General features: G+C 49.5%; 7 protein-coding genes across 7 annotated transcripts; all 7 read right to left on the bottom strand.

The window, feature by feature from the left end:
• Window positions 1-15: 15 nt before the first annotated feature.
• Window positions 16-424, bottom strand: DFJ58DRAFT_846135 (uncharacterized protein; the record flags this gene model as incomplete). Its single annotated transcript, XM_041393249.1, has 2 exons — window positions 16-341; window positions 364-424. 2 exons carry the CDS (start codon window positions 422-424, stop codon window positions 16-18), a joined length of 387 nt encoding a protein of 128 aa, XP_041238078.1.
• A 105-nt stretch (window positions 425-529) lies between these two features.
• DFJ58DRAFT_917228 (uncharacterized protein) lies at window positions 530-2,290 on the bottom strand (the record flags this gene model as incomplete). Its single annotated transcript, XM_041395518.1, has 3 exons — window positions 530-906; window positions 1,028-1,812; window positions 1,863-2,290. 3 exons carry the CDS (start codon window positions 2,288-2,290, stop codon window positions 530-532), a joined length of 1,590 nt encoding a protein of 529 aa, XP_041238077.1.
• A 3,973-nt stretch (window positions 2,291-6,263) lies between these two features.
• Window positions 6,264-6,458, bottom strand: DFJ58DRAFT_624790 (uncharacterized protein; the record flags this gene model as incomplete). Its single annotated transcript, XM_041381091.1, has 1 exon — window positions 6,264-6,458. A coding segment is annotated over one exon (195 nt), but the record flags the coding sequence as incomplete, so codon positions are not given.
• A 96-nt stretch (window positions 6,459-6,554) lies between these two features.
• On the bottom strand, window positions 6,555-6,914 carry DFJ58DRAFT_668475 (uncharacterized protein; the record flags this gene model as incomplete). Its single annotated transcript, XM_041382701.1, has 1 exon — window positions 6,555-6,914. A coding segment is annotated over one exon (360 nt), but the record flags the coding sequence as incomplete, so codon positions are not given.
• Window positions 6,915-8,179: 1,265 nt separating this feature from the next.
• DFJ58DRAFT_622404 (uncharacterized protein) lies at window positions 8,180-8,606 on the bottom strand (the record flags this gene model as incomplete). Its single annotated transcript, XM_041381053.1, has 2 exons — window positions 8,180-8,446; window positions 8,499-8,606. Coding segments are annotated over 2 exons (375 nt in total), but the record flags the coding sequence as incomplete, so codon positions are not given.
• Window positions 8,607-13,813: 5,207 nt separating this feature from the next.
• Window positions 13,814-14,609, bottom strand: DFJ58DRAFT_668428 (uncharacterized protein; the record flags this gene model as incomplete). The annotated part of the gene is made up of 2 exons (XM_041382699.1): window positions 13,814-14,449; window positions 14,502-14,609. Coding segments are annotated over 2 exons (744 nt in total), but the record flags the coding sequence as incomplete, so codon positions are not given.
• Window positions 14,610-16,577: 1,968 nt separating this feature from the next.
• Window positions 16,578-19,049, bottom strand: DFJ58DRAFT_861736 (uncharacterized protein; the record flags this gene model as incomplete). Its single annotated transcript, XM_041394042.1, has 3 exons — window positions 16,578-18,476; window positions 18,530-18,752; window positions 18,837-19,049. 3 exons carry the CDS (start codon window positions 19,047-19,049, stop codon window positions 16,600-16,602), a joined length of 2,313 nt encoding a protein of 770 aa, XP_041238072.1. The 3' UTR covers window positions 16,578-16,599.
• Window positions 19,050-20,281: the final 1,232 nt, after the last annotated feature.

The following is a 20,281-nucleotide window of genomic DNA, read 5'->3' as shown; positions in this document are numbered from 1 at the left end:
AAACTTGCCTGTAACCTAAGTTTCCGTCACAAAGTCGTGAAGAACATTAAACTTGACATGCGGAACTAGAATGTTAAGGTCTCGCATGTCCTGAGATATGTCCCCAGTTATCATTGCGCGAGCAGCAGAACCAGTGACTAGGCTTTCAGACTGACGAAGAGCTGATACCAAAAAGTCAAATGCGTCGAAAGCGAACGGCGATATAATGCGTCTGAAACAACGGTGCACAACGCCCTGTCCTATTCGGTGCATTGCATGGCAAGTACGAGAAATCATGATGACATCTGCTATTGTCGACATTGCCAGGATCATAGTGGCAATGTCTTCTTCTTGTACCATACCTGTTTATAAGTGGTGAGTTACAAACTTGAGAGAATCCGCACAGCGCGTAACTGAAGCCTCCTCCAGAGCTGCACTTCACCATGGTAGCAAGGATTGTGTTTAATATCTGCAGGCTTCAACGATGATGACGTTCAACAACAAAGAAACTGACGATTTATTGATGTTTATTGATGTTTATTATTGGCAGTTAGTCCGTCAGATTTTGTCGCATACCATATGACCTTGCAAGCAAGGTGATGTTGTCTTTGGCTATCTCTCTCAACTCCTTCACAGCAGCGACCGCGACCCCCTCTCTCTGCTCTAGTAAACCTGGCTTTCCTAGACTTTCCATAAGATCATCCATGTCGTTGATGAGCTGTTCAAGATCAGGCCTTGAAGCGATACGCATGTACTTCTTTGTTCCTTCCACAAGAACGGGAAGGAATTCGACGCAGTGTGGGTTGCCGATTGTGAGAAAAGCACAACACCATGCCTTTCTCATCATGTCCCACCACTGCTGGTCTGCGATAGAACTGAGTGATGTAACGGACACCTGTTCAGATGGCATTCGGAGGAAGATACCAGCTAGGTAAAAGACATGTGGCCGGGGGAACATTGAGACGCTTTGAAAAATCATAGATCTGTAAATGACAGGACTTGGAAACAATGCTACTGCACCGATCTATATGGCTATCTCGAAACAAACGGGGGTGCCAGTAGGAATTCCTTGCCAGGGCAAAGATTAATTCGAGATAGCACAAGTCACGGTCACGATGGAAGAAGCAGTCAGGATCGCCATCGGTGGGTGTTGCACCTGGTTGTGGACAGACTGCAGTAAGGATAGCAGGGGAGAGTTTGGTCAAAACCATGTCCGCATCATCAACAACGTTGATGGAAGCGAAGACTTCCCGGGAACTATGAGCAGCGTGAAGGGCAGCATGACGTAAACGGGGAGGCATGCTGCCGCCCATGCAGGCGGTGAGCTTCTCGATGTATAGATGTTGTTTAGCGGAGCTGCAGCTCACGCTCGTACTACTTAGTAGTACAAGAATGTCACCTGCTGTCTTGTGGTCGTTGGAACAAACATCACCGAGGTAGTCCACTAGCCAGTCGAAGTCTTCTGGCGAGTGGGAATTACCTTGCCACGAGATTTCATGATCCCACAACCAGGCAGGATCTGCAGGGTCTGCAATGACCGTTCGATCAGGATCGGGATTGGCGGTGAACCTGAAGCGCTGTACTTCTCGCAGCGCTGCCGATAAATCCCGATCATTATGTTGAGATGACCTCGCCCGTGAAAAAATCTTCCAACACACGCCCAGGTTCCACATCTTCGGAGGAGGTGGAACTAGATCACGGTCAAGCACTAGACAGATGATGTCAAAGTGCCATGCTCGGCGGACAGCACTGTCGGGATCGGCTCCATCCGGCGCCCAGATTACTTTCTGGAACTGCGCCCAAAGAAACTCAGCAAGTTGAGGCAGAGCAGAACTACACGATCTCGTTAAGCATAGAAGAACGATCAAATGGGTCAATAGCACCTTTTATCAACCCGAACAACATCTTTCTTGTCAAACTGAACCCCAACCATAATGCAAGCAAGAAGAGTGCAATTAGCTATGATTTGAGGCGATGGAGAGGAGCATAGGAGTTTTGATATCACTGTAATGGCGAGATGATCTACATTTGCATCCACTTGCTCTGTAGCAAAGTGGAAAGGAAGAACATGAGACAGCCACTCGAGGACAGAGTCAGGACAAGCCTCAAATTTCGGTGAAGGCCACCAGATCAATGGTTTATATTTCACAAGAAACAGTTGGGTTGTCGCAATAACCACATTGTCATTGAATGTTGTCCTCTCCAACATGCAGCAAAACACATTGTAGTCTGAGCTTCCTTCGCCGCCAATAAATCCATAGGCAGGACGCCCCTGAAGAATACGGTGGCAGTATAGGTGACAGAGAGCCATTGTACATGCCGATGCTTTCTCCTCCAACGACGGTATGATTCGCCCCTGGATGTCCCAGCAGGTTGTGTAAACATCGTACAGCTGACACAGCGTGTCTGAGACATCAAGATCCAGAGGCCATGATACGAGTAACGAGAGACGGAGACCTGCAAAGGCAAACGAGAGGCTCAGTCTTATGGGAATAGACTCTGTATTATTGCAAGTACCTGCAAAGGCAAACGAGAGGCTACGGTAAGTGTTAGTGAGTGTTAAGTACGACGACGAACGAAGGGATCTCACCTCAGTCTTATGGGAATAGACTGAGGTGGAACAACGCGGGTGCGAGGACTATATACGAGTCCGCGTTAGCGATGATGTAAGTAGTAAGCATGTTATAGTACGTGTGCGCAGCAAGATAAGAAAATGAACATTACTAACGAGACTTGCAGATTACGTCGAAATATCCAACACTCCCCTTCAAGTCTAGCATAGTCCGAGCATATCAACAAACTTCTGAACCTTCGAACGAGCGAGTGCCTTGGTGAAAACGTCTGCGACGTTTGCGCTTGTTGGGCAGTATACAAGCACGACCTTTCCATCACTGACAGCTTTTCGAATAAAGTGATAGCGGATATCAATGTGTTTCGTGCGCGGATGGAATTTGTTGTTCTGGGTGAGGGTGATAGCGCCTTGATTGTCGCACAGAACGATGGTGGGACCGACAATGGGCGCACGAATTTCGCCGATGAGGCTACGAAGCCAAATGACATCCTTAAGCGAGTTCGTCGCGGCAACATACTCAGCTTCCGTTGAGGACAATGCAACTATATTCTGCTTCCTCGATCCCCAAGCTATTGGCATTCCCGCGAGCGATACGACGTGGCCCGAAATTGAATGGCGATGAGGTTGCGAGCCCCAGTCAGCGTCAGTGTAAGCCAACATGCCTTCATTAGGGTCCGTGAGGTTGAGACGAAGGTCTCGCGTGCCTTTGAGATAGCGCAAAACTCGTTTTGCAGCTTGCCAATGGGTTCTACCAGGGTTTTGGGTGAATTGAGCGAGAGTCGAGGTTGCAAATGCAATGTCAGGGGCGCGAGCCGAGTGCAGCCCATGCTAAGGACCCAACGAGTTCTTGGTAAGGAACACTTTGCATCTCGTTGGCATGCTGTGCCGTTGTTGGTGACTGGTCAGTTGAGAGCATGATACCAGGTTCGAGAGGTGTGGAGACGGTGTTGGCATGTTGGAGTCCAAAACGATCAACGAGAGTGTCGATGTAAGCACGTTGGGATAATGATAATGTTCGCGCCGTTTTGTCATACTTGACTTCGAAACCGAGCAACCATTTGATCTCTCCAAGGTCAGAAATCTCGAACCTCTTCCTAAGCTCGTCTTTCAACCATTCTATTGCCTCGATAGAGTTTGCCGTGGCGGCCATGTCATCAGTAGACACGGAGACAACAGTGGATGACTTCTCGTCATGTTTGAAGAAGACCGCATGGTCAACAGCTGATCGCGTGAACCCAATCTCGCGGAAAAATTCACATAGTGTCTCGTACCATTCAAAGCCAGCCTGCTTGAGTCCGTAAAGACTTTTCTTGAGTTTGCAGACCTTGCCTTCTTGACCGGGCTTGAGATATCCAGGAGGTGGTCTCATATAGACATCCTCGGTCAATTCAGCATTGAGGTACGCATTTTTCATGTCGATCTGGTGGATCTCCCATCCTTGGCTAGCGGCATTGGCGAGAACGGCTCTGACAGAAGGAAGTTTCGCGACGGCAGCAAAGGTTTCGTTGTAGTCAATGCCTTCTCGTTGACTGTTGCCATTGGCGACGAGGCGTGCCTTGTACCGTGTGATGTCGCCATTTTCGTCTCGCTTGGCTTTGAGAATGAAATGAGAGTTGATTATGTTCGCGTCAGCAGGTGGATCAACGAGGTCCCAGGTGTCGAGCTTCTCGATTGCGACAATTTCATCATCCATTGCTTTCTGCCACTTTTCTGCATCTGGACCACGAAGTGCTTCTCTGATGGTTGGTTCATCGCCAGGGGAAGATGCTAGAGCATAGTGCGCGAGCATAGCAAATTCGTTGTGCGGGAATTCATCTTCCAAGTCTGGTGATTCTTCCATCCATGTTGCATTGATTTGTTCGGCTCAATCAAAAACATCTCGGCTATAGTAGCCTAGAGGGAATTGGACATGGCGAGTTGTGCGAGGTTCGACAGCTGGTTCGGGTTCGGGAAGTGACGTTGTAGGCGAAGCAGGAGGTTGATGATTGATGGTTGCTGGTGGAGTTGATTGGCTAGTTGTGACGGAAGATGGTGTTGGTGTCGCGGGAGTTTTCGGTGCTTCACTAGTGGGTTTCGAGGTGTTGTGAAGGACGATACTCTCATTCTCCCCTTCGAACTGCACATCACCTGTAGTAGCTTCATCAGGAGCAAACCTCACATCTCGTTCAACTGATACTCAACAAGTGTCAGGCCAGAAGACTTGATACCCTTTACTCTCGTTATCATACCCTAAGAACTTCCCAGCCTTTGCACGTTCATCGAGCTTTCCCGCATCTAAGATCTTGACATAGATGGTGCAACCAAATCTCCGGATTCCCGAAAGATCAGGTTTTTCGCCATGAACGACTTCGAATGGTGTCTTGTTGGTGAGAGCTCGTGTGGGTGATCTATTTTTGAGGTAGACAGCGTGATTTACGGCCTCAGCCCAAAGAGCTTTAGGAAAATCTGCACCAATAAGAAGAGCTCGAGCATGCTCGACGACGGTTCGATTAACTCGCTCGGCAACACCATTTTGTTCAGGAGAGTCATGGACAGTGTATTCATGATGGATTCCGCGTTTCGATAGGTATTTCTTCATCTCGTCACTGGAATATTCACCACCACGATCAGATCTAATGAATTTGACCTTGGCATTGTGCTGGGTTACGAGGCGTGCAATGTGCTCAGTGAGTGCTCCAAAGACTCCGCTCTTCTTCCGAAGAAAAACAACAGTCGTCTCACGGGAATAGTCATCCGTGAACGTGACATAATAACGCTTCTTGCCAAGTGATTGAATTTTAGCGGGACCCCACACATCAGTGTGGATGCGTTCACCATACTGGCTGGCTCGTGAATTCGACTGGTCAGGGAATGGTTGCCGTGTTATTTTGGCTTTGACACACGTTTCGCAAAATGTGTTATCAGGAGATGAGGTAATCTCGATACCTTCAACCATGCCCTTGGTTACCATGGCCTTTGTGGCTGCGAACGACATGTGTCCCATGCACTGATGGAGTTGAGTCAATGACATCTTCGTTTTCGGTTTTGCGGGGGCTACTGCAGCTGCATGCTCCAATCCTGCAATCCGATAGAGACCGTCGACCTCAGGAATCCTCGCAATGAGCTTCTTCGGCTTCTGCGACCAGATTTCGCACCATCCCAGCTCCATATGGATCGATAATCCCGCGCGAACGATTCGGCTTGTGGAAATGAGGGTAAAGGCTATGTTCGGCGTGTATAATACGTCCTTTAGTGTGACTCGGGAACGTGCCTGACCATTTGGTAGCTCTATTTCAACATCTCCTCGTCCAACAGCATGAAGAGTTCGTCCGTCAGCGACATTAATAGGCCTCGGATCAATGGTAGCAAAAGTCTTGAACTTCGCGCGGTCAGGACAAAAGTGGGAGGTGGCGCCAGAATCAACAATGGCTCCTCGCTTTTCAGCAGGAACTCGAAGTACATTAGCTTCGTCAACGCAATCAGAGGTCAGAAATGCGTAATCTGTGTCTGATGATGCAGTTACGTTTGCTGATTCCGACTTTTTCTGGTTAGGACCTTGACCTTCCTTGCCACCACCTTTTCGCCAGCAGTCAGCTGACATATGACCAATTCGTCTGCAGTTATAGCACTTCTTGTCTGACTTTCCATTCGGCTTCTTCCCACATCGACGGCCCTTGTTCGATGAAACATTGAGTGCCGAGTCATCTTTGTCTGACGACTTTCCGAGATTGCGATGGTCGGCTTCTTCGAAAGCAACAGCAATGATCTTGTCAGAGGTGACTAACTGGCTAGTAGCACGAATGGCAACTGTCGTGGATCGCATAATGTTTCGGAAGGATTCGGGAAGGGAATTAATGATCATTGCGGTGAAGTCTCGGTCGTCGACAGGTGCTCCCATGCCCGCGAGTTCTTCACGTAGTACCATCATCGAAGTAAGGTGCACTTTGACATCATCATTCTCGTTGCACTTCATACTTTGCAGACGAGCACGAGTGTCTACTTGAACCATGTCACTCTTGCCTTCGTAGATGAGGCAAATGGCCCTCCAAATCGCAGAAACGGAGTGTTTGTTCTGTACCTGAATCATCACAGTATTCGGAACAGTTGCATAGAGTTGCTGTATAGCAAGAGCTTCCTTCTGCGCGTGCGCGTCGAGAAGGGCTAGGTTCATTTCGATGTCGGTTTCGGTGGCCTCTGCTGATTTGTCGTGAAGCAGGATCTTTTTGCCGTCAGGCGTTCTAGGAAGTGGCTGAGGGGCTTTGACGGTACCATCGAGGTGACGGTTCAAGCCGCGCGCTGTCAATGACATGACGGTTTTCATCTTGAATTCAACCCAGTTCTTCTCAGTGAGTTTCGGGACGGCATAGATGCCTGAAGTCGACATGGTTTGATTGGAAGGGACGACAGGGCTCATAACCTGATACGAGTAACGAGAGACGGAGACCTGCAAAGGCAAACGAGAGGCTCAGTCTTATGGGAATAGACTCTGTATTATTGCAAGTACCTGCAAAGGCAAACGAGAGGCTACGGTAAGTGTTAGTGAGTGTTAAGTACGACGACGAACGAAGGGATCTCACCTCAGTCTTATGGGAATAGACTGAGGTGGAACAACGCGGGTGCGAGGACTATATACGAGTCCGCGTTAGCGATGATGTAAGTAGTAAGCATGTTATAGTACGTGTGCGCAGCAAGATAAGAAAATGAACATTACTAACGAGACTTGCAGATTACGTCGAAATATCCAACAGGCCAGTCGACATGAGGAACAAGGCTAGCAGCTGCGAGAAATACTTCAGGATCCGTGGACGTCTCGAGCAGCCACTTGATGCTAGGTGTTTCGAGAGAGCTAGTGAGTATGCCCGGCAGTTCGAGTTCAAGGGGGTATTTATTTGTGGCTACAACGTGCAGGTTCTGGTCAGGATGTTGTGTTTCAGGGTCCACGACCCTTGTCGGAGAGCGCCGCCAGGATAAAAGGTGCTGAAATAACGACTGAAGACGGCGCCATGCGAATGAGCAGGCCGCAAACACAGAGGCTGAAGTGACATGAGCGCTGGGTATGCTATGAAATAATACCAAAGAACGTTACTTGCTAGTCCTGATAATAGGGTCCGACATGTATCATACGGGTCATATTGATATGATAGACGTTGCAGTGCACGTAACATCCGTTTCAGCACGCGTAGCAAGAAACGGTCAAAAATTTTGTATGCTTGAGAAAACGGAACTTACCGTGCACCGACGTCGTCAGCTGCTTAAGATATAGGACCTCTGCAATTTGACTCAGGCTGGAAATGAGCAGAACTTGAAAATGATCTTACTGTCAACGCGTAACATGCGCAATATCGTCGATATCGGGGTCTGAAATGGACACGCGGAAGATACCAAAGCTGCCATCACCGTCAGCGAATAAAACAAAAACCCGAAGACCGTGGTTGCAATGATGACCCAGGCAATCGTGTACTGCTGGGACCACATATTGGCGCTGAGGGCAATTCCAAAGAGAAGAAGAGAGAACTGCAGTAGGATCGGGAACGATTGCACGACAGCATCAAAATACCATGTAACGATGCCATCGAACCTCTCTTGTCTGCGTTTCGCTCGTTCCTCCTCCGAGCCACGGCCGTATCTATGCGACTTGTAATACCCGAGCCACTGCTTGCCTAGCACGGCCCCGAAGGCAGCGAGTAAGCTGAAGGACAAGCTTGCGTAGGCGATGCATTGGATCCTTATAATGGCTGTAGGCGGTGACCAGGTTGACGCTGGCGCTGCCGGCGTAGACCCCGCTGCAGTGAAATTGCCGAGTCCGATTTGGACGAGCTGGGTGAGAAAGGCATGCGTGGTATCGTTGGGGTCTGGACTGAGATTCGACTCCATGGCCACAATAAAAGCCGTGCTGACGGCAGAGAACAGACCAGACTAATCAAACGTCAATCCCAACATGAGGTAAAGGTGAGTGTGCGAAACTTACGAAAATTAACACGATGTCCATGTCGCCGTTGTATCGCTCAAGGAACTCGTCGTCGTGTTCCTCAGCAACTCTTTTGTATAATGCCCAGAAACGAGAGCGGTCATCCTTGCCGGTCTTCGAGACAATCGTTGAGTCCTTGAGAATCTCCAACACTTCCTTCATGACTTTCGTTCTGCAGGAATAGTATCGTCAGTTGTGATCGTTTGGCTTACTTGGCCACTCACATTTCACCTGGATTCGGCTGGTCATCCTGCCCTGCGACCTCCTGCGCCTTACTGAGACGATATGAGTATGTTCAAGATTGCGACTGAGTGGAACTCACGCAGTTGAGGCGCCTTTTGATTAATCATTCGAAATACTTTCCCGTTCGCGATGTTCTTGTGGCCTGAAAAGATTCAGAGTTCGAGCTGCAATTCGTGTAAGGAGGGCACCAAAGCATCGGGGAAGAAACGCTCACATTACTAGTGAAGTCGCCACCAAAGGTCCACCATTTTCCTCCTCACTGTGTCACTGTCAAATGGGGAACTGAAATTCCAGGAAAGTTGCAACTCACTCATCGGCGGGTCGTATGGTATCCCTTTCCGGAGGAGGCTGCTCGTCAAGGTGGGCGCTCTGCGCACAGGCGCCGTCTGTGCTACCATCTTTTGATAGCCTTCTGCTAAGTTTTGAAGTGATTGATGCTCTCGACATGAATATGATGAAGAGTTTCAGAGATGGAGCAAAGGATTAGGAAGAGTCTGAGGTGAGAGGGCAGAGTGGTAGTACACAACCAACCAGTCAGGCGGCTATAGAACATCATGGACCCTCCTCGGCTCGGCTCGGCCCGATCCAGGCCTTAAAGCCGGGCTTTGCACATTATAACATGTGTTGAAACTGAAGGTATTCGTGAAGCTCCCCGGGCTGTAGTGGACATGAATAGCCACACTTATGTCCCGACATAGTCTGTGTGGCCTGGCAATCGTGATAAACACTGGAACTCAACGTATCGCAGGGAGCTGCGGGGCACAAATAGTACAAGTTGATGAAGTCCTGCGAGTGACTAGTTGAGCTGTATGGCCACTGGCCATGCACTACTACAATCGGTTGGAACGGTCCAAGTTTCTGCGAGAGCATCGTCCGTGTATGTTCTACACGGACGATGATCTCGCAGAAACTTGCACTGTGGATGATGGAATGAGCAACGGATGTGCTGGTACCGGAGGGCTCTAGTGCTTGCGTATGTAGCAGTACAGGGAGCCTTCGTGATGGTGTGCATAGGGATGGAGGCAGCTGCGGTAATATGATTCTGTTGGTGGAAGAACTGCGGGTTATATGGTGATAGGCCGGAGTAACGGGAGTGGAGACAGACATACGAGAATTCCAGGAGTTTGTGAGGTAGGGAGTAGTATAGATACGGGGCGTACTGGGATGGTGCATGAGATATCGACGCTGGCGAAAGTGCGAAAGGCGTGGATGGAGACGTACAAGCTGAATTTTGTCGGAGGTTCATTACGTCAGTTGAACACCTTAACTCATACTTAAGAGTGGATGCGGCATGGATGAGATGGGCTATTGATTTAGTTGCGACATGTACAGACTGGGTATATAGTGTAGGGCGGAAAAATAGGGACGGGATGGTAGCAAAGGCGCTGATCATTGAATATGTATCAGAGTGGCTCGGTGACAGCGGGCGCGGGATGCACGAAAAAGGCAGGCGAAGGTGTTGATGCCGTCACGGTGTATGAAAGAGGCGCTCCGGATCCATGACCAGGACGGGACGAGAATGTATGGCGCTGGATCAGTTCAACTATTCTACACACAAAATAGGCTCATACACACAACATTTTCACACATACACAATCGCGTACCGTTGCCGAGACGTGCGGGACTTCCTGTTTTGGTAATATAGCGCGACGGCACAACGCTTGAGCCTTGAGCTCGCTGTCGAAAACAGCGAGCTCAAATACTCGCCCAATTCCTCTCCCTTTTCCCTAATTCTTTTTAGTACATAAATTTATGATAAACGCGTTAACTATGCTTACTTTGACAACCCTCCTTCCCCTCCTCCCCCACCCTGACCGCTTTTTTGGATTCTAATTGGATATCTGTGTTTCCGTAGAAGTTCTGATGTATTTATACAATGAATACATCATCATTTAAGCCCATAATAAGCCCTTCAGAGTGCCCAGAATGAATGCATGACAGGAAGTAGTGAATATTGTGAGTATGGAAGAATTATGGTCAATATGGCATAATTGATGTGCCACAAGTAACGCATTTATCATAAATTTATGTACTAAAAAGAATTAGAGAAAAGGGAGAGGAATTGGGCGAGTATTTGAGCTCGCTGTCGAAGACAGCGAGCTCAAGGCTCAAGCGTTGTGTCGTCGCGCTATATTACCAAAACAGGAAGTCCCGCACGTCTCGGCAACGGTACGCGATTGTGTATGTGTGAAAATGTTGTGTGTATGAGCCTATTTTGTGTGTAGAATAGTTGAACTGATCCAGCGCCATAAGAATGCATCATACAATATTTGTCGAAACCCGTGATAGTGGAACGCCGCGCACAGACAGTTTCGCGCGCACCGACGCAGACGGGAGGCACACCGACACCGAAGTGGGAGAGGAGTCAAGGACACTATATCAATAGGTGGGAGGGATGGCTCGGGTGCCAACCTGTCAAGCACAAGTTTGCCAGTGACTGTATCTAGTTAGTACGTGGAGTCCCTGACGACAATCAATCTATGCTCGTGTCGTGAGCCTTTGCATCGCATGCCCAACAGGTGACCGTCAAGTCGAATTGATTGAAGTGTCGTTCCTCTTCTCGTCCATTTTCAAGCTTCCTCACTTGTACTGCCTACTATCCCTTCCTCCGATCCCATGATATACAAGCGCTTGTGATGATAGGGGAACTACATGTACTGCAGTGAACTATAAATTGAAATTGACAAGCATGTCTTTGGCACTATCTCTCAACTCCTTCAAAGCAACGGCATCCTCCTCTCTATGCTCTAGAAAACCTTGCCCTTCTAGACTTTCGATAAGATTGTCCATGTATCCGACGAACCACTGGAGATCAGACTCTAAAGCGACACCCATGCACTTCTTTGTTCTTTCCACAAGAACGGGAAGGAATTCAACATCGTGCGTGTCGGGGATTCCAAAATAAACACAAGCACAATAGCGCCATGCCTCTCTCGTCATGTCCCACCACTGCTGCTTTGTGATAGAACTGAGTGATGTGGCGGACACCTGTTCAGATGTCATTCGGAGGAAGATACCAACGAGGTAAAAGACATGCGGCTTGTATGATTCACAGCACACTGCGATCATACTAATGGCCCGATCTATTTGGCAATGCAAATGGGGGCGCCAGTAGGAATTCCTTGCCAGGGCAAAGATCAATTCCAGATAGTACAAGTCGGGGTCATGATGGGCCCAGAGGCGGTCAGGACGATCATCGATGGGTGTTTCACCTGGTTGCGGACAAACCACAGTAAGGATAGCGGGGGAGAAATTGGTCAAAACCATGTCCGCATCATCAACGACATCCATGGAAGCAAAGACTTCCCGGGAACTGTGAGCAGCGCGAAGGGCAGCACGGCGTAAACGGGGGGGCATGCTGCTGTCCATGCAGGCGACGAGCTTCTCGATGTATAGACTTTGTTTAGCGGGGCTGCAGCTCACGCTCATGCTACTTAGTAGTATAAGGATGTCACCTGCTGTCTTGTGGTCGTTGGAACAAACATCGCCGAGGTAGTCCACTAGCCAGTCGAAGTCTTCTGACGAGTGGCCAGTACCTTCCCACGAAATGTGATTCGACCACAACCAGGTCGAGCCCGATGCGTCCCCTGGGACATCGACAACGAACTTGAAGCGCTGCACCTTTAACAGCAATGCTGCTAGATCCCGATCATTGCGTAGAGATGACCTTGCTCGTAAATAAATCTTGCAGCACATGCCCAGGTTCCACATCGTCGGAGGTGGAAGTAGATCACGATGATCAAGTACTGGACAGATGAGGTCCAAGTGGCATACTTGGCGGAAAGTCTCGCTGTCGACTTCGCCTCCATCCAATGCCCAGATTACTTTTCGGAACCACGCCCAAAGAGACTCAGCAAGTTGAGGCAGAGCAGAACTACGCGATCTCTTCGTTAAGTATAGTAGAAAAACCATAAATGAGTCAACAGTACCTTTTATCAACCCGAACAATGTCTTTCTTGTCAAATTGAACACCGACCATGATGCAAGCGAGAAGAGTGCAATTAGCTACGATTTGAGGCGATGGAGAGGAGAATGGTAATTTTGATATCACTGTGATGGCGAGGTTTTCTACGTCTTGATCCTCTCGCCCTGTGACAAGGTGGAAAGGAAGAGTGTGAGACAGCCACTCGAGGTCAGGGTCAGAACAAGCCCCAAACCTCGGTGAAGGCCACAAGAAAAAAGGTGGTTCATATTTCGCAACAAATAGCTTGATTGTCGCAACAAGCACATCGTCGATGGCTTTTATCCTCCCCAACATCTCGTGAAACATGTAGCCATCTGCAATCCCCTTTCCAATATATCCTTCAACTTCATGTCCCTGAAATCCATAGGCAGGATGTCCCTGAAGGATATAGTTGCAGTATAGGTGACAAAGAGCCATTGTACACGCCGATGCCTTTTCCTCCAATGATGGTACAATTTGCCTCTGGACATCCAAGCAGCTTGTATAAACATTATACAACTGTTGCAGCATGTTTGAGACGTCAAAATCCAGAGGCCAGTCGACACGAGGAACAAGCTTAGCAGCGGCAAGGAATACTCCAGGATCCGTGGATGTCTCGAGAAGCCATCTAATACTAGGTGCCTCGAGAGAGTTGGTAGGTGTGTCTGGCAGCTCGAGCTTAAGGAGGCATTGATTCGTGGCCACAACGTCCAAGCCCTGGTCAGGAGATTGTGCTTCAGAATCCACGACCCTTGTCGGAGAGCGCTGCCAGTGTAGAAGGCGCCGAAATGCGCCGAATAATGGCTGAAGACAGCGCCATGCGAATGAGCGGATTGCAAACACAGAGCCTGGAGTGATATGAGCGCTGGGTATGCTATGCAATAGTACCAAAGAACGTCACCTGTTAGTTCTGATAATTGGATACGACATATAACATAGTGGCCATAAGGGTCTCGATAGAACAGATAATGCAGCACATCTAACCACGGTTGCAGCATACCTAACAAGAAACAGTCAAAATTTATGCATAGGCAAGAAAACGGAACTTACCGTGTACCAGTGTCACCAGGTGTTGAAGATACCGGGAGGCCAAAATAACCATTGAACACAGAACTTCTGCAATTCTGACTCAGGCTGGAAATGGGTAGAACTTGAAAATGATCTTACTGTCAACGCGTAACATGCGCAATATCGTCGATATCGGGGTCTGAAATGGACACGCGGGAGATACCAAAGCTGCTATCACCGTCAGCGAATAAAACAAAAAACCGAAGACTGTCGTTGCAATGATGACCCAGGCAATCGTGTATTGCTGGGACCACATATTGGCGCTGAGGGCAATTCCAAAGAGAAGAAGAGAGAACTGCAGTAGGATCGGGAATGATTGCACGACAGCATCAAAATACCACGTGACAATGCCGTCGAGCTTCTCTTGTCTGCGCTTCGCTCGTCCATCCTCTGATCCGCGGCCATATCGCTGGGACTTGTAGTACCCGAGCCACTGCTTGCCTAGCACGGCCCCGAAAGCAGCGAGTAAGCTGAAGGACAAGCTTGCATACGCGATGCATTGGATCCTTATAATGGCTGTAGGCGGTGACCAGGTTGGCGCTGGCGCTGCCGGCGTAGACCCCGCTGCAGTGAAATTGCCGAGTCCGATTTGGACGAGCTGGGTGAGAAGGGCATGCGTGGTATCGTTGGGGTCTGGACTGAGATTCGACTCCATGGCCACAATAAAAGCCGTGCTGACGGCGGAGAACAGACCAGACTGATCGAACGTCAATTCCAACAAAAGGAAAAGACGAGCAGGCGAAACTTACAAAAATTAACACGATGTCCATGTCGCCGTTGTATCGCTCAAGGAACTCGTCGTCGTGTTCCTCGCCGACTCTTTTGTATGCCGCCCAGAAACGAGAGCGGTCATCCTTGCCGGTCTTCGAGGCGATTGTCGAGTCCTTGAGAATCTCCAACACTTCCCTCACGATGTTCGCTCTGCGGGTACAGTATCGTCAATTGTGACTCCTTGGTTTATTTGGCTGCTCACATTTCACTTGGACTTGACTGGCCCTCCTGCCCTACGACCTTTTGCCCCTCGCTGAGACGATATGAGTAGGTTCAAGATTGCAACCGAGTGGAACTTACACAACTAAGGAGCCTTTGGGTGAATCATTCGAAGTACTTTCTTGTACGTGAGGTTCTTGTGGCTGAGGAGATTCAGAGTTCGAGCTGCAATTCGTGTAATGAGGGCGCCAAAGCATTGGAGTAGAAACGCTCACATTCCCAGTGAAGTCACCACCCGAGGTTCATAACTCTTCTCCAAACTGTATCGCAATCAGATGGGGCACTGATATTCCAGGAAAGTTGCAACTCACTCATTGACAAGTAGTATGGGATCCGGAGGAGGCTGCTCGGCCCCGTCAAAAAGGTAGATGTACTGCGCAGGGGCGCTGTCTGCACTACCCTGTTTCGATAACCTTCGGCTACGTTTTGAAGTGATTGATGATCTCGACATGAGTATGATGAAGTGTTTCAGGGATGGAGCAAAGGATTGGGAAGAATCTGATGTGAGAGAACAGAAATGAGTGGTAGTATATAACCAACCAGTCAAGCGGCACAGCCATGACAAACATCATGCCAGGCTGTCGGCCGCTGTCCTTGGCAGGGCTCGGTTCGGCCCAGGGCTTGAAGCGGGGCTTTGCACATTACTACATGTGTTAAAAATGAAGGTATTCAGGGCGAAGTTCCCTGGGTTGTAGCGGACATGAATAGCCACAAATAGTCTGCATGCCCTGACTCGTAATGTATCGATAAGGGCTAGAGCTCAATGTGTCGCAGGGAACTGTGGGACACAAATAGTACATGGCGATGAAGTCCTGCGAGCGACAGGTTGAGATGTATGGCCGCTGGCCGTGCACCACTACAACAGGTCGAATTTTCTATGAGGACATTGTCGGTGTACACTGTAGATGGTGGAATGAGCAACGGATGTGCTGGTACCGGAGGGGTCTAGTGCTTGCGTATATAGCGGTACATGGAGCCTTCGTGATGGTGTGCGTGTCATAGGGATGGAAACATCCGCGACAATATGACTCTGTTGGTAGAAGAACTGGAGCAGAAACGGACCTACGAGAGTTCCTGAGAGTGGTATAGATACAGCAATAAGGGATGTACTGGGAGATATCTATGGCGAAAGTGCAAGAACAGGCGTGGATGTAGGCTAAGGGGACGACATAGAATTTGGGTCCGTGTCAGCCGCTGGACTGAATCATTGATTGATCGGAGGTTCATTATTACTGGTTATTACGTCAGGCGTAGCGCCTTCAAGTTAGCTCATATGGATGCGACATGAATGAGATGGGCTATTTATTTAATTGTATGTCGCTTACTATTACAATATTAATGAAACTGGGTAGTGACATATAGATGGTAGGAGCGGGACGGCAGTTATTTAGGCGCTGATCATTCATGATGTATTAGAGTGGATGCACGTTTAAAGAGGCAGGCGAAGGTGATGAAAGACGCGGCCAAACTCGAGGATAGGCGCGCACCGAATGCGATCTAGGTAAGACGCGTCATCGAAAGGTGCTGCGTCATAGCCTGCGTCACTGATGTGGTAAGCCCATCAGGCGGATGGCATGAAACACTCCCCATACACACACCCAGAAGTACTGTCCATCGACTAGCCTTTCTAGACCGGATTCAAGCCATTAAGCTATTACCAGATCGTATCTACCAGTACCACAGCTACATCGAGCAGCCACTAGCCGTACCATACGTCTCGAGTCTCGTGCCATTAAAATTATCAAAAAAAGAAGCCAATCGTCAAAAGAAAAAAAGAAAACGAACGAAAGAGCGACCACAAAAAAAGCTATAAACAGCAGATAAATTAAAGCGAACGGTAACATATCCCAAAGTCAGTTAAAAGTATCTTCCTACCAGGGGCGGTAATGCGGGCGGGAACGTATCTCCGTCATCATCCATACCCCGGCCATTTTCCACCAGGTACATCGTACGCCTACCAGCCGTCTGCTCATCTGAGGGATAGAACGATGCATCATCGTCACCCTCGTCGTCAGCCTGTGCGCCCTTGGGATCATTTCCTCCCTCCTCGTTGTACGTGCTCGAACGCTCATCATAGACGCTGGCACTGAAGTCGCTCCGGGTATCGAGCATAGACGAATGTGAGTGTGCCAGAGGGATGCTGGCCGTAATTTGCTTCCCGTAACTGGACCCTGACCGTGAGGAAGTTCTTGTTTCTGGGCGCGTATCTACAACCCCTCCCGAATGACGACTCGAGTGTCCGTGACTGTCAGAAGTAGATACTGACGGCGCATTGGAGGAGCGTATAGAGCGAACAGACGGGTCAGACGAGGAGCCAGACCCACTTGTACTGCGCAGAGCAGGCGAAGGATATCCCATTGACGACACCGACGAAAAGTGTTCGTGGAATTTCGAGGGGAACACTGGAGCATGCATAGACCGCGTATTCGGAACCTGTGGGAGAGGTGAATCTGGGGGTGGGTGCCGCGGGGATCCCTGCATCCCATGCATGCGCCGCTGTAGAAATGGTGGTGGCTGCATCTCCGAATGCTGTCTCCCTACCATACCACCATGCTTCGGAGGGTGGCTCTCAGGGTTGTCATCACTAGGAACAGCGCTGTAGCTCTGGTACCTCCTCGGTGACGCCTCACCATTGTCATGCGTGTATTGCGGCACAACTGAATCAGATGCGCTATGTGACGGCTGTGGACGAGGAGAAAACAGAACCCGCGGCTGAGCTTGCGGATGTCGGCGAGGAACTAATGGAGCTGTAGGCGCAGGTATTGCAACCGGTCGGAAAGGTGGCAGTCTCCGCGAGGGCGTCGTCGGCGTAGACGGTGGGACGGGGAGCGGACGCGCTGGCACTGGAGGCAGTGCTTGCGTGGGTGGTGGTCCAGGGGCCTTTCGTGACGGCGTGGATGGTATGGGAGACGGAGGCGGCTGTGGCAATGGCTGCGTAGGTGGAGGAGCCGCGGGTCGAATAGGGATATGCCGGGGAGAGGCGATTGGAGTTGGAGATGAACGGACGGGAGTTGCAGGAGCCTGTGAGATAGGAGGTGATACCACACTAAGGGGTGCACTGGAAGTCGGTGCGTGAGATACCAGCATAGACGGAAGAGCGACAGCAGGTGTAGACGAAGGCACAGGCGAAGGTGAAGGCGACGGCGTGGAATTTACCGTCTGTTCGAATGGTCGAGGAGTTGCAGAGGAAGGCGTTGCTACTCGAGCAACTGGGGGACTAGCGCGGTCTTTTCTTGAGTGCAAGACAGGACTTGACGATCGAGTTGAGGTATTAAAGTTCAGCGTCAGAGGAGTGAAGCCAGATCGCGTAGGGGATGCAGGTGCTGCGATAAGATGCTTCAAAGGTCTTGGACTCGAAGGAACTGCCATTGGAGGCATCGCGGGGACTGGTGGTATGTAGTTATCATCCTCTTCATCGCTGGCTCGCTGCTTCTTTGGCTTCCTTCGAAAGAAAGCCATTGCCCGAGATTTGCCCTTACTAGCCTTCCCTTGCGACTTGCTTGATGACGCAGAGAGATATCCTCCATCCGAAGAATAACCGGGCGCTTCATCAGGTCCGGGGCGCAAGTCCAAGGCTGGTGGCTTTCCTTTCTTGCCTTTTCCTTTCAGTTTGCCAGACTTTTTGAAACCAGCGCTGTCAGAAAGATATTGACCATCGCTCACATAGCCCGCTTCAGACTTTGCGGAACTCGGCGTGGCACATTTGCGGTCGGTTTTGACGTGCGATATCCTCACTCGATCGGTTGTCCTACATCATCTGACGGCTTCCTAGACGAATTGGACATACTTCCGGCCCGCTCCCTCTCATTGACTGGCGCGTTCAGCGGAGGCAATGATAGCATCAGCTGCGCGGAAGCAAAATCATCGAAATGCACGTGGGGAGGTTCGAACACGCTCGGCTTGTGCATGTGATTCTGCCTTGCGGATGCAACGTTGTTTTGCGGGGAGGACGTCGTTGACGAATCATCACTCGCAGTATGCGAGCCAAAAGTGAGGGCAGGAGTCAAGATCTGTGGGGGTGAACGCAGCAATAATGAAGTAAACGAAAGAGCTTTGTTAAGCGTCGAGTCAAATCTGAGATGGTGACAGCGTACCTCTTCTGCCTCCGTTTCAGGAGGGATATCCTCCAATTCTTCTACCTCCTCAGGCAAGGGACTATTGAATATCCAATTCGCGACAGTGGAATTGTGGATCCCAAGCTCAAGGGCAGTCTCGAAAACCGACGCGCGAACGACATTAGAATCTGGTCTGACTCCGGACGACCTGAGCTTCGTACGTCTGCGGACTTGGGGTATTGTGTGTGACATGTTAATGTAAATGAGAGTCCGAAATAAATGAATGGGACGGCGTGCGTCAAGGCGAAAAGGAGTAAAGATCACTGGGTTCCTGCAGTGCGTTCAAAATTCAGCCTTTGGACCAGACAAAGGCCATCCGCTGTTTGCCTGTCAACGCAACAAAAGGTGAAACTTGAATATGCGTGAGTAGGGTTTAAAAGCGGTAAGTAGTAAGAGAAAAGCGGGTACCTGGGATATGATGAAGGATGTGCTTGCAACAATCAGATTTGTTAGACAATATGGTGAAATTGAATGGACTGACTACAGTTGCAACGAGCTCAAGTCAAGACTCAACGACTTGTCAACAACCGAAATTCTCGATAAACGTCGAGCACGAAAGAAAAACACGAAGCTGAGCAACCGAAACCGCGATTTCTTGAGTCAATTGATTTCCTTTTATGGACAATTGCATTTGAAGTCTTTCAAATTCCATTGTCAAAGTATTAGGTCACATGACGTCGAATGATGTTGAACATGTCCAGGGCTTCCTCCCTAACCTCGAATCTCTACCTTTCTCTCCTACTCACAAGCAATCGATCGATACATAGGCTTTATTCCAACACTAGGGAAGGTGGAGGTTGAGTGGATTCGCAGGGTAACGTGACCCGCAGATGCCAGAAATATTATGGAACGAGCCTCGTCCCTGCAAAACAATCACATCCGTTTCCAGGGACGTGGCAGTACACTATTCGGACCATCAATGCTGTATCATTGCTGCAGTCTATTGGACATGGTTTCTCGTACGATCACCCCCTTCTGGGTAACTATATTCAGGCGCTCGATTTAAAGTCACGTTGGGCACGTTAACGCGTTTTCTAGATGCATATACATTTGACAGCGGCGATCGCTGCTTCTGGCAGGCGGCCTTGCTAAGCCGATGGTGTTTGTCCGAGCATTCGCCTTTCTAACACTTCTAGAGAAGCCAGAAACTGCGTGACGTGGTCGTTATCTTGTGCAACACTTACCCATCGTAAGCATCAACGAAAGCTTCAGAGAACCGAGGCCCAAGGTGCGTACTAGAACATCGTCGAATACTTGGTTCTCGTGCAATCAGATGTGATAAATGCCATCAGGTTGGAATTCGCACTACAGTGGGGACGTGCCTCTCGTGTAAAAAGTGATTATGCCAGAATTCAAACGTCAGTTAGACCTTTGTGTATACGTGGAAGAAATGTTGGCCCCAAATCCTGCCCAATAATATAAAC

This window comes from Suillus subalutaceus (assembly GCF_016647625.1).
Source record: "Suillus subalutaceus strain FC151 chromosome Unknown DFJ58scaffold_160, whole genome shotgun sequence".
In the NCBI taxonomy this organism is placed as follows: domain Eukaryota; kingdom Fungi; phylum Basidiomycota; class Agaricomycetes; order Boletales; family Suillaceae; genus Suillus; species Suillus subalutaceus.
This window is presented reverse-complemented; position numbering and strand designations above follow the sequence as displayed.